This window comes from Erpetoichthys calabaricus, chromosome 8 (genome assembly GCF_900747795.2).
Source record: "Erpetoichthys calabaricus chromosome 8, fErpCal1.3, whole genome shotgun sequence".
Lineage (NCBI taxonomy): Eukaryota > Metazoa > Chordata > Cladistia > Polypteriformes > Polypteridae > Erpetoichthys > Erpetoichthys calabaricus.
In genome coordinates, this window is record NC_041401.2 from 178,509,595 (window position 1) to 178,523,868 (window position 14,274).

Below are 14,274 nucleotides of genomic sequence, written 5' to 3' on the forward strand. Positions count from 1 at the left end.
TTATGTACAGTTAAACTGTAACATGGAGAATTTCATATTATTTTAGTAGCAGTAGAAATTTACCAGCATTAACTACAGGGAGATTCACTTCAAAAATGCTCTTAATATTCTGTAATAACTCTTGCTAGGATGAAGCAATCTGAACGAAACAATGTACAATGGGCTCCTCGGTATATGGAGCTTCGAACAAGCCGGGATGCCCCTGTGTCGGAGTGATGAGGTAGGCACCGGACATCTGTCATGACATCTAACCTCCATTTGCAACCTCTGGGTATATTTCGCCCATACCCCTTCATTCAGTCACTCGACTTCTCATCAGGATGGTGGTGTATAGTATTGAGTAGCGCGTCTTCATGGTGCGAACCTATTGGGTCACCGATTCGTTTAAGCGATGTCTGAATCAACTGGATGATCATGCGATAACAGAACGTTATTTCCAGCAAGATGAAGCAACATGTCACACATCGGCAAGGAGCATGGCAGAAATCGAGTCCTTCTTCGGCAACAGGGTCATTTCAAAGGGGCTTTGGCCACCACTGTCACCAGATCTGAAACCACCAGACTTCTTCCCTTTGGGGTCTGCTCAAAGAAAAAGTCTATCGGAACTACCCTCACACACTGGAAGATCTGAAGGAAAACATCCAACATGAAATTGCTGCTATCCGCCGCCCCACAAGATGCTTGCTGATATGTTGAGGAACATGGAGCGCCGCGTCGAAATGTATCTGGCAGAAAACGAATACCACTTCCAGCATTGCATGTAATGCAATCGACTACACGTATGTCGAGGTATGGAGCGGATTTTTTTTTGGTTCAGATTGCTTCATCCTAACAGGAGTTACAAGAGAACTTCCTGCCTCACTGGGTCACATGTTCTGGGCCTGCACCAAAGTAACATCATTTTGGACAAAAATTTTTAAGTGCCTCTCAGACAGCCTCAGTATCACAATCCCTCCTAACCCACTAACAGCTGTGTTTGGTGTCCTTCCAGATGGACTTGAATTGGAGAAGGACAAGCAAATGGTGATTGCATTCACTACACTCTTGGCACGCAGACTTATTTTGTTAAATTGGAAGAATCCTAATTCTCCTCTAAGTCAGTGGGAAACCGATGTTTTATATTATTTGAAATTGGAAAAAATCAAATTTTCAGTTAGAGGATCTGTACAAAATTTTTTCAAAACTTGGCAGGATTTAATCAATATTATTTTAGAATAAGAGAATTAACTATTATTGCATTTAACTCCCTTCTCCATCTCTTATTTATATAGATATTTACTTCTCCCCTTCTTTTGTCTAATGTTGCCTTATTAAAAAGCTTAAAGAAATTTTCCTTTAGCTAAGCTCTCCTTCTCAGGGGTGGGGTTTGATTTGTTTTCAAATTTGTTGGGTTATAAATTGATCTGTTTGTATGGAATGTATACAATGAAAATTAATAAAATAAAAAAAAAAAAAAAAAAAAAAAAAAAAAAGAGAATATTCAAAGCCTCTTTCGAGTGAATCTCCCTGTACTTTAATAGAGTAAGATTTGAACCATGCTCCCAGTGCTGGGTCTTTGGATGATTATTTTTATTATTATTTTAAGGGTTTAATTTGCTATTTAAGATTTAAAGCTTTGCACACAGTATACCTACTGTCTTTCTGAAGTGGTCAGCAGTAGGAACCTGCAGGGTGTGAGCTTTTTCTGAATATGACTTACATCACAAGGAAGGATGGTCTAAAAAAAAAAAAGTGCACAGGTTTAACTTTAAGTGCAATTTATTTACAACTTTGCATAAATGTAAGTACAGTATATATTTATATTTAAAAGGGGGAGGGAGAGAGCCATTCCTGACATGCATATAACAGATTTCTGGGATTACACTATAATACATCAGGCTTCTGTACACTTTCATTAATTGTGTTCTTCTAGAACAAGTGCCCAAGATACTTAAGGTCCGCAGAGATGCCCTCATCATGTCCAGAGGGTACACCCAAGATATCCCGATGAATCCTTTTTCTGATGGAAGCTATAAATATGGATTTTTTTTTGTATTAGTTCAAAGGTCTTTTTGCGAACAATATTTTGTACAAGTTTAAATGCCTTTTTACTTGCAGTTTTAATGTAGGAAACAGGCTATAGTATGAAGAATGCATGTAAAGCCAAAAACAGTTCACTGATTTAAAAGGGCAGATATGATGTGTTTAAATGTTTACCTGGTAGCTGTTATCCAAGCAGCCATACTTGAGGAACGGTTGAAAGGAGACAAAGCAGGTGGGAGCTGATCAGATGGTGAATCAGTGACACTTCCATTTTATAAAACGCCAAGTTTGTAAGGAAACCAGACATGGACTTAATAAAATTACAGAATTTTAATGAAAGTGGGCAATCCAAAAATGAACAAACATGCTCTCATAATGTCTGTTGCACTAAAATATCCTCTTGCCTATGAATTTGCTTCCTGACTGACCAGGCCATTTTTTTCTGGTAATTCTGAAGCAAAGCAGGATGAAACAATCTTGTCATGCATAAACTAGTCATTATTATAGAATATTCAACATAATTCTATGGTCATGTTAAACACAGGCTAGGATTTTAGGTTATGCAAACTAAACATCACCAGTGGTCCACTAGCTAGCATAAGTAAGAATTGGCTTTACTCCTCGACACCTGAACGACAATCTTTACAAGGCAGGTGTAGTTTAAGGCAACAGTTCTACTGCTGTACTGACCACTTGTGAAACATTTATTTTTTTCTGACCACCGCTGAATGTGTCTGTAACAACTTGCTAATTTAAGCAACAGTCAAGGTAGCCCAAAAATGGCAAGACTGGTTCTACCAGGGCCAATAATAGCATGGGGTCTCCTTGGTGTTGCAAAGTAATTCAGTATCATTTGGAGTCACCATTTTCATTCACCACCATTCAAGGGACCCTAAATGTTGCACTTTTCTTTGACTTATCAAATATTTAATATGTAGTTTGTAATGGTGATCAAGAAAAAATGTTATGCGGAATGGAGATAAAGTTTCTAATAAAACGGGCATCTGTGGAGATCAATGTTGGACAACAGCAAACAATATCAAAATAACATCCGTTTCAAAATGAAATTGGGTGGAGTACTCGTTTATTTTTTAGTTACTAACCATTGCTTTGTTGCAGTTTTACAGATTTGAAAGACTGTCATTTTGAAAGTCTGCTGCTTACTGTAGCTTTTATTACTGCTTTTGCATTAAGTACTAAAAGCCTGTAATTTAAAATACTATATTAGTTCATTTAAAGAACTACTAATGAATTAATGCTGGAAACAGATGACCACCTAACAGAGACATTATCATTCATCAGCTAGGTGTTGGTGTTTTACATAAATATGCAAACCTACTTAACTTCGGCTCATAGGCGATATTCTCAGAGTGGTGGCTCTGAGGTTAGGGATCTGCACTGGCAATCAGAAGGGTGCCGGTTCGAATCCTGTAAAATGCCAAAAGGGACTCTGGTCTGTTGGGCCCTTGAGCAAGCCCTTAACGTGCAATTGCTGAGCGCTTTGAGTAGTGAGAAAAGCGCTATATAAATGCAAAGAATTATTATTATTCTCCAAAAATTACTAACTAAATATTTAAAAGTCAGCTCTCATATACTCGTGCAATTTTATTTTATTTTTTAAAGATGCCACTGCCCTATATTAGCTGTAAACATATAGCAACATTCAGTACCATTTGGTTCTGTCGTACCATAAATAAATTTAGCTGAAGAAAAGGCATAATAATAATAATAAAAAAATCATACAAGTAAGTGAGGGCAAAGCAACTGCAGAGATCTTGCAAAGAAAAGGTCTCTTTTACAAACAGTGCATGTGTTTCATTCACTCGGCTTCAACAGCAACAGCCTGAGCTGGTGAGCAGTTCAAGAAAGAAAGAAAGGTTTCAGCTGCTGGATCAAATGACAAACTAGAAAAGAAGAGAAAGGACAAACAAAACCCTTAAGATCCTTCTCTGAAGTCAATACTAACTGGTAAAAATACAGGCACATGGAAGTTGTGCAGTGCAAATACGCAAAGGAAGGTTTGTGCCTTTCCAAAAGTAAACATGCAAAAAAATCTCTTCTCTACGGGGGGGGCCATTCTGTGACGTTGTGGAGATTTACCTCTTGCTGGTGTTCAGATCAAGCACAATAATTATTCTTTCATCCTCCTTCGTTACTTTTATGATAAAAGGCATCTAAAGTGTGAGCCTCAGGTACTTTATAAGTTAATATTGATAACTCGTTAGCTGGAACTACATGTATATTCTACTCGTTCATCCCGTTCCTGAACCGACTCGATCCAATTCAGTGTCACGGGTATCCACAGACTCTTCCTATCCTGGAAAAGACACCACGTGGCTTTTTAATGTCCAACAAATGTAATCAGTTCAACTAACTTTGTGAAGTAATGACACATTAGATCAGCGTTTCTCAACCTTTAAGTATTTGAGACCCAAGTTTTCATAACAGTTTTAATCGCGCCCCCCTAACGTTTTTTTGAAAGAAGCCCACTAATATCAATTTGTTCTTTATTGATGATATATCATAGATGCATATTTTATTATACCTACTTAACTTTTAGCGACATTTATCTAACTCTATTTTTCTAGTATCAGAATGTAGTTTAAGTGAATTTGTTTTGGTTTCAATAGATGTATTTTTCATATTTTTATTTTTTTATTCTTGTTTTCTTTTTTTCCAAATCCTCGCGCCCTCCTAGGGGGGCCCATCCCACAGTTCGAGAACCACTGCATTAGATAACGGCTTTACTATATGATGCATTTTTTTGTTTTTAGTTTTGGATTTTATCTCTCTCTCTCTCTCTCTATATTATATATATATATAAAATCCAACGTTTGTCTGTCCACTTTTCACTTTTTAACGGATTTAGATCAGGTTTTTTTCTATAATTTGCTTGAACATTCCAGTTGATTTTGCAACTTCTCTCCTCACACTAAGTAGCATAGTTCGGTTGCAGGAGCGATTTATTTGCGCTAATCTGAGAGAGAGGCTGGGGGCCGAGGGTGACGTCAGGAGTGGGGAGCCAGGCAGGGCCCTCCTCACTCACTCAATCACTCGCCAGCCTCTGTTCGAGCCGCTCTACCTCTGGCCACGTTTTGGAGCGTATCTTGTCTCCACTTAGCTAGCGATTTTTAAAGTTTGTCCTGTTTCACAACTATGCGGGGGACAGCTAGTACTTAATAAATTGCTAATGTTGTTTAATGTAAGCAGTGCCACAAAATGGACACCTTACTAGCATGAGTACACCAGCAGAGTCATTTTTAGGAATACTTTGGCAAAATACAGTGTGAAGCTTAACCGTACACTAGATCTGAACATTAAAGATGTAAAATATCCATTACCTTGTCAATGAATGCTGGATCCACTTGACATTAACTGTCGGTGCTTTAGGTGAGATATATATAGGAGATATTGAGAAGTACACATCTAGCAACCTCAGCCAAGCAGCCATCCTTTAGCAGTACAGTGAAACAACCAAAATATCAGCATCTCAAATCATAGAAATGAGAGTCAATCAGTTGTCAGTCACTTTGAAATCCTTGCTTAAAAGATTCACAAAGGCTTTATTGGTACAGAAGCAGCTTCAAGTATTGGTACCCTTCCACTATTTAAAAAAGAATCACAAATTTCCATGCAATAAGCTGGAACTGATAAACGTAATTAGCGTCCAACATTCTTTATTCCATATTTCATAGAGAAGTCACTGCTTTTGATTTAGGACTTAACATGATATTTCTAAAAAATAAAACAAATTAAAATGGCATGTACAAAATTATTAAGACCACTCAAAAGTTAAAAGACGTAATCAGATTGGAGTGACAGCTCAAGCAGACTAATTGCTCAGATTTGTATCACAAGTGTTGTCAGTTTTATCCATCACTCAGTTGTGTCATTGTGGGCCTCACACAGAATTTGGATAAGAGAAGGAAAAGCAAAGAGTGGCCCGAGGAGGAAATGAAGAAGGTAATGGACAAGGTAAAAGCTTCACAACCATCTCCAAAGAGCTTCATGTTCGTGTGACCATGGTAGCTGATAGTACCAAGAAGTCTAAGGTCCTTGGGACTACAGCCGACCTCCCTGGAAATGGCTGCCAAGGGCAAACTTAACCCCAGATTGAGCAGATGGATAGTTTGAATGGTGGAGAAAAGAATCAAGGAAAATATCAAGATAGACTCGGGCTGACCTCCAAGATCAAGGCACAATGGTTTGAAATCATACCATCTGTCATCGTCTGAGCGAGAGTAGGCTATGTGGTAAAAGACATCACTTCTCAAAGACATGCCTTCTAGAACAGGGGTGGACAATGTCGGTCCTGGAGGGCCGCAGTGGCTGCAGGTTTTTGTTCTGACCCACCTTCTTAATGAGAAGTCAGTTATTGCTAATGAAGCACTTATTGCTTAAGTGATATTTTGATTCTTCATTTTAGTGGCCTCACTTGTTAATTGTCCCCAACCTTTATGGCTTACTTCAATCTTAAACAGCTGAATTCATTGTTTTTAATGGCTCCTTATTAGCAATAAGATGTATATGACAAAGCAGCCAGCAGTTCTCCATCTAGCTTGTTGCCATTTACATGTGTGTGTGTTCATCATGCACTGTTTGATTTAATAAAACACTTGATAGAAAAATGTGACAGACTGAAGATTATCCGTTTTAGGCTTAAATCATTTGGATGATATCTTTGGAAAGGAAACAGCTCTACGATATAAGAACCTTGCATTTCAGACTAACAAGCCATAAAATTAAATAAGGCCTGAGATTGGCAAGGATTGGTTTCTAATTTAGCAATTGGGTTGGAATGTAAACCTGCAGCCCAATTCGGCCCTCCAGGACTGACATTGCCCACCCCTGTTCTAGGAGAATGTCCATGGAGAGATTAACTTTAAGAAGAGCTTTTCGGTTAATCACTGCAACTCTGTATTCACGGAATAGAAAACAACACTTACAAAAATAAAAACAGTGAAACATGGAGGACGCTCATTAATATTATAGGGTTGCTGTGTTCCCTCTGGCACCAGGTACCTCAAATCGGTGCAGGGCACCATGAAATTTGAAGGTGTCGTGAAACGTAGTGCTCAGTGTCAGGTCATGGCTCCTCTAGCTGGATAATGACTAAAAACCTAAATCTAAGAGCACCCAATGATGGATGAGAAGAAAACAATGCAATGTTCTGAGGTGGCCTGCTATGAATCCAAATGAATGTCCATCATTGAAAAGTCAAGTCAAGTTGGGGAGCATACACTGGTTCAGTGCGTTGCCACACCCACTACATGACGAAACAACTTGGGATCCCAGTTGGCAACCCCCCAGGCAGACACGCAGTCCAGTCCCACCCTCCGGAAATTACCCTCTATCTGCCACAGTCAGGTGTTACGTGGGAAACCCCATGGCCTGGTCCAGCCACTCAAGTCCTCAACATTGAGGGTCCTACGAGCTGGATCATCCTCAGGGAAACATTGCCACATGGTTCTAGTGCCGTAACTGACGCTCCCTCACATTGCAAGTAATGTGCCTCATTTGGGAATCCATGAGCAACCGCTCATTCGACACAAAGTCAAACTAATGGTACCCAAGGACTTTTCTGGACAGACACAGCACCAAAGGAGTCCAGTCTTCGTCTCAGGTCACTAGATAGCATCTATGTCACACAAAGAAAGACTTGGACCTTCATCCTTTTGCAGAGATATCAGGAGCGCCACACACCCCTTTCCAGTGACCTCATGACCCCCCCCCCCATGCTCTCCCAATCCGTCTACTGACTTCATAGGAAGAGTCACCAGAGACATGAATGTCAATGCCAAGGTAAGTAAACCTCTCGACAAGGTTGACACTCTCTCCGCAGACAGACACACTGCTGATGGCTGTGCCCAAGAGGTCTTTAAAGGCCTGATGTTGGTTTTTATCAGAACACTCGCAACCCCAGACACTCAGACTCCTCACTCAGTCTCTCGGGTGCCCCGATCAGAGCCTCATTGACTCCGCGAAGATCACTGAATTGTCAGCAAAGTCAAGATCCGTGAATCTTTCTTCACCAACAGATGCCCCACAGCCACTGCACCCATTGAGGAGAACTTGTGAATTTGTAAACTTAAAACGGAGAAACACTTCTGTGCCACTTCAACTTGGAATTAGTTTACTGTTTCAATTTTACCTTGTGAGCGGTTGCTTGAACTTGTATATTTCCCTCTTTTACTCATCTGACAGCCACTTGAATGCCCAGTGCAAGTGAATAAAATGGCAGGCTGAGCACGCGGGCAAACAGCTCACACGGCAGTGCCCTTCTTTGAATACAAAAAAAAAAAGTTACTTCTCTGGAGATAAATGGTAAGTATTTATACAATCATACACTGTATGAGACTGAACTGACTGAACAATATCATCTGCAGATTATTATTGTAAAGAAGCAATGTTATCAACCTGCAGCTCAACAGAGTCTAAGCTAAATAATAACCTGGGAAAGGCGCAGCTGCCCTAACCGATATAAGCCTGGGACGGGTTTAAAAATGGACAGTGGTGTCAGGAGGTGGGCAGCTTCAGTGGCGGAAGACCTTAATCTCTGGTGCCCAGCCCCTGCTATACACAAACAATTGCAGCAAGCCCCTGATCTTCTTGCCCATCGTGTACCATTCATATTCCCGTTACACAATAAATCAGTTCCTTACTAAGTTAATACTTATTTATATAATTTTAACACAGGATTGTGTTTAACTAATATTAAGAGCTAGATGAGGAATGTTTCTCATTTCATGGGGTAATATCAATGCTTATACTAGTATTGGTCATTTTATATGAATACAGTGATCCCCAGCCTATTGCTGAAGTTGCATTCCAGACCCATCACGATAGGTGAAAATCCGTGATATAGAAAGACCATATAAGTAAACATTTTTTTTATAGTTTACACCTTAAAAATACCCCTCCCACATGCCTTAAACACATGTAAACTTATTAAAACACACTTTGTAAACACATATGATATGTGGATGTCGGGCTACAGATGAGTAACATAATAATACTAATATAATAATAATAATGTACTGTACCATCGATTCATTCAAGCTGTAATGGCGAGCAACTTCTGTGAAACGCTTTCCTTGGGAGCCATTGTTGGGCTTAAAACAAAATGAAAAGTTCACAAAAAGTTTGCTCACAACAATCGGACCACAAGCAAGGAACGCGATTCACAGAGAACTGAGATGCTTTGGGGACCCACGCGCACTGTTCTTGTGAGATTACACCACGTTAGCAGCAGCCAATCAGAGCCCAAGAGAATGAAGATCCCGCTCTGATTGGTTGAGTCTCCCCTTTCAGCCAATAACGGGCCTTGTAAGAAATCATCTGGGTAGGCCTACTGTAACGTGAAACTCTTTGTCTACCGTAGTGACTGCTGAAAACTGTATGCTTTGTTATGAATTGGCTGCAAATTACACTACAGGTAGGAGGTACTTATTGAATTTTTCGGCGATATAGCGGGGGCGCGATAACTGAACCGCGATACAGCGAGGGATCACTGTAGTTATTTTTCAAATGATAATTTTCGGATGCTGCTCTATTGGATGTACTTTCAAGTATGTTATCTTATGAAAACTGAACATGAATCAGTCACAGACCCACCACCACTAACACACATTAGTCGATGCCATTTTCATATCACCTTGAATTGCAGCCTATGGTGTATGGAAGCCATTGAGCCACCACAAGCCTCTTTGTGCTCCACTTTTAACTCCACTGTAAAGTGCTGATAAACAGCAGGCATTTAAAGTTATCTACCAACACCTGGAATTGCATTCTACTTTTGAATATTACTCATTGTTGCAAAACTATTTAATTAATAAAAATGTAACAATTGATGAAGTGAGGCGTCCAGGAGGCATGCCTTCTGGACGCCTCCCTGGTGAGATGTTCCAGGCACATCTAACCGGGAGGAGGCACCGGGGAAGACCCAGGACACGCTGGAGGGACTATGTCTTTCGGCTGGCCTGGGAACGCCTTGGGATTCTCCCGGAAGAGCTAGAAGAAGTGGCCGGGGAGAGGGAAGTCTGGGCATCTCTGCTCAAGCTGCTGCCCCCGCGACCCAACCTCGGATAAGCGGTAGAGGATGGATGGATGGATGAAGTGAATAAAAATGTGAAATGCACCAGTTGTCAGATCAGTTAACTTAGTCGCCAAACGCCACCCCATGCACACATTGCCTAACTTGTTAAAATAAGCTGTTAAGTCCTAAATCAAAAGCGGAGTCTGCTCTATGAAATAAAGAATGGTGGATGCCCATTACTTTTGTCAATTTCAACTTATTTCAAAGAAATTAATGGTTCTTCTTTTAAAATAGTGGAAGGGTACCAATCAATACCTTTCATCTGTAAATCCCATCAGTGAATTTCACCAGGATCACCGTTTAAATAGTAAAAGCTGCCATCTCACAGTTTTTTCCACTGGTATTCCCAGTCCTCAATGATTTCCTGGAATGACCACTTACTCCGAACAATGAAATCGTCTTACAGTTCATTCAATTGAACAGTTTAGAATTTCCTCATATTTGTCACATTCTATTACGTCTAAGCATCAGAGAGGTTAACTTTGGTGTCATTACAACCATTCAGTGATGGGTGGACACAGAAACGACTGATTATAACATTCAATGTGCAAAAAGTATCCGCAATCCGCTGTACCTGTTCAATTCAAAGTCCCCGATCTCCGGCCCAGCCACATCCGCACAAGTGCACTGATGCAGAGCAGCTACTATTAACAGATGTCCTTCTTCAAATTCTGCATATCACGCCACAAGAAGTTCCATGCTGTCTGTTGCAACAATGTATTTAGTAAAGATTCAGCTGCAAAATAAAATCTGACAGGGGAGCAAAAATTATCAGGACATTTTTTTTTTTTGTGTTTAATGCTTTAGATATCTGCATCACTGGCCAGACCTACAACAAGACCACGTGCTTTTGTGCATTCTAAATGACCTCCAGGTAGCCAAAGTGAAACGTTAAACAGTCCAGTGTTCACTGGCGGTCACTCTCCTACAGTAAGTGGAAATGGGGAGGGAGGGGCACAAACGTCTTGGTTAGTCTCGATGCTTTATGAGGTAAGGACAAGTAGTGTGGAGTGGTGTGTTGCTCAGAGGAGGCGCCGAATGCCCGCTCCTGCTGAACATTTCTCGCGAAACTCCATTAGGATACACAGTCACTGTGCCCATCTCCAGTGCACTTCATTTATATTCAGCTGGCAGCGGAAATTTAGCTCGATGTTAAACAACGAAGGCAAAAACATTTAGCAGCACGAGCGCAATAGAAACTGGGGGAAGGACCCTGCATATGGGCCTTACACTTGGAAGCATCCCAAAGTCCCCCAAAAAAAAAATCAGAATCAGAAAATGTTCTTTTGCCTCCTTTACATTCTTCCTGCCATTTGCTACACGTCTCATACATTGTGTTAAACTTACACCACTGAGGGTATGAAGATAAAAGTGCAGGAGGGACAGAAATGCAGGAGGATGCTCTGCATCCGTAGCTCTAAAGTCGTAGAGTTTCTCATTCTGTTAATGTGTGTGTACCATGCCCGGGAAGGCCAAGGCATCTGATCTCAGCACCAGGGGTCTCGCTCGGCTCGGCCACGCCATAGACTGTCACTTCTCTGCCACGCACTTCTTATTAGACAAAGGGCATCCTGGCACTTCTTTTGGAGCATTGTGTCCATGATAATGCGGCGTGGCAATGCAACCTATTGGAAGGAAAAAAAAAAAGGAAGGAAAGTGTTGGTGACCTGAGAAAGAAATGCAGAAGACATAACCTCACATTTACAGTTTCCTGCAAAAGTATTCAAGTTATCGCCATACTCTGGATTTTAGAAGATACATATGTACATTGGTGAGCCAAAACATTATGACCACCTGCCTAATATGCTGTTGCCCTTCCAAGTGCTAACAAATCAGCTCCGATCTGCTGAGGCATGGACTCTAAAAGACCTCTGAAGGTGTCCAGTGGTATCTGGCACTAGGGCATTAGCAGCAGAGCCTCTACCTCAAGGTGAAGCTGCCGCGGATCAGATTTGATGTTCCAACACATCCCACAGATGTTCAACTGGATTGTGATCTGGGGAATTTGGAGACCAGGGCAACACCTTAAATTCTTCATCACGTTCCTCAAACCATTCCCGAACAATTCATACACTGTGGAAGGGCACAATATCCTGCTGAAAGATGACACTTCTACTGGGGCATGCCGTTGCCATAAAGGGATGTACCTGGTCTGCAGTGATGTTTAGCTAGAATAGGGGCTACACATCTGAATAACGTCTGAAGGAAGGAAGGTGGGTGGGTAGGTAGTTAGATGTAAGGCACTAGACAGACAGACAGACAGACAGACAGATAGATAGATAGATAATTTTGGTATAGTCGGCAGGATAATCAATAGATAGATAGACAGACAGACAGACAGACAGACAGACAGACAGACAGACAGACAGACAGACAGGTAGATAGATAGATAGATAGATAGATAGATAGATAGATAGATAGATAGATAGATAGAGGTTTGGGCAATCTACTGAGTCAGTACTTAGTAACACCCCTTTGGGCAAAAATCACAGTTTGCAAATGTTTGTTTTGTATCCTGCTTCTGAATTCTCATTTTGTACATTTTCCCCAGTTTTCACTGCACGACCAAATGCAACCTTTCTTAGGTGAAAAGGATTAACGAGCTTTGTTGGGCTGAATGGCCTGTCCTTGATAACAATTTTCTAATGTTCGAAGACCACATCAGAACTAGACAGCAAGGTGTTGCTATACATTAAGAAGTGGCAAATCAGAAATGTGTCTGCACAGCCTTGCATCCAGTAACAGTAGGGGGTCATAGTGAATCAATTTTGTGAAACCAGTCAGAAGCAGAATTCTGCCTTGGCGCGCAGCAGTTTTTAGCGAAGCAGCTTGTAAAATGCAGCAGTTCTTATCATTGAAACATGGGTTCCTAAAAACTTTGGCCTTGCAATGCCTCAGTCTTTTTACACTTTTCACATAGTACATACAGTATGCATAAAGTCAGAGGACTGCTTCTTTGTTTCAGACAGTAATTTCAAGCTCATCCTTTAAAGATATGGGACAATCAATTATCACAAAATGCCAGAAGTTGCAAATGCACAGCATCAAAGTGAAACAACCGTAAAAGGACATTAACAAAACATGCTTTAGAAAACAAATGCATTTTGTGCAGTTCATTTCTCTTCATTCTTGAGCAAAATTTTAGTTCCTATTAAACTATTTGCATCAAACAGCATATGTGGGAAATTTAGATGGACATTTAGAAGAGAAAAAAGAAGAACTATAAAGGCAGATTTAAAGAATTACGACATCAGTGAGGCTAAAGGAGACAGAAAAAGCCGTGTCTGGTCAACGAGAGTCAAAGCCATAAGAAGGTGGCAGAACCTTAAGAATATCACAGGCTCTACTCTGCCAACCTTTCCAACTTCTCACCTGAAAAATCTGCTGCCATGCTGTTTCCAGAGTAAAGAGAAACCGGTCCAACTCAGCTGTGCAACTGAAATATAAGACCCAGGGAGGCAAAAACTGCTGCTTTCTGTCCTCAGCAAACTCCTAAAATAAAAAGAGGATTTCAATGAGGCCAGGTTGACAAAAAATTTAGGAAAAATAGGACAGCGGTAAGAAATCTACGCTAACCACAACACACCATACAGATCTATCATCTCCACGTGACTCACAATTATGCAGTATTCTTTGTTGGGCTCTGTGCAAACGGCTTTGACGTCTGTCAGATCAGCACCTCCTAAGAATCGGAAAAAGCTGGTCTGGCAGTCTTCATGGCAGGTGAAGAGTTTTTTGTCTGTCTGCACGAGGCAGCAGGGGATGCAAGGAGTGGGTGTAACACCTTGGGGAATGATCTGAAACAGAAAATAGGCAGACTAGACTGTAAGTGCGAACTGCGCCCACAAAGACAGATGTGAAGCACAAAGCAGCTGGAAGGTGTGTGACTTTATAGAAGATTACAGAATACAAGATAAAAAGATGCAGAATAAATAGAGCTTTCCATCCATGTATTTCCTATTTTATTTTAAACTCAGTCTATGATTTGTGTCATACCGTTCTGTTCTATGATATACAGTGATCCCTCGCTATATCGCGCTTCGCCTTTCGCGGCTTCACTCTATCGCGGATTTTATATGTAAGCATATTTAAATATATATCGTGGATTTTTTGCTGGTTCGCGGATTTCTGCGGACAATGGGTCTTTTAATTTCTGG

General features: G+C 40.7%; 1 protein-coding gene across 6 annotated transcripts in view; it reads right to left on the reverse strand.

The window, feature by feature from the left end:
- Positions 1-1,740: 1,740 nt before the first annotated feature.
- The window catches only part of plekhm2 (pleckstrin homology domain containing, family M (with RUN domain) member 2), a 72,582-nt gene continuing 60,048 nt past the window's right edge, over positions 1,741-14,274 (reverse strand). For all 6 annotated transcript variants that reach the window (XM_051930863.1, XM_028807915.2, XM_051930862.1 and 3 more), the window contains 4 exons: positions 13,735-13,914; positions 13,490-13,609; positions 3,585-11,742; positions 1,741-3,399 (listed from right to left, as the gene is read on the reverse strand). In XM_051930863.1, the coding sequence (XP_051786823.1) occupies positions 11,605-11,742; positions 13,490-13,609; positions 13,735-13,914 (438 nt within the window). In that variant the 3' untranslated portion in view covers positions 1,741-3,399; positions 3,585-11,604. The remainder of the gene's footprint in view (positions 3,400-3,584; positions 11,743-13,489; positions 13,610-13,734; positions 13,915-14,274) is intronic.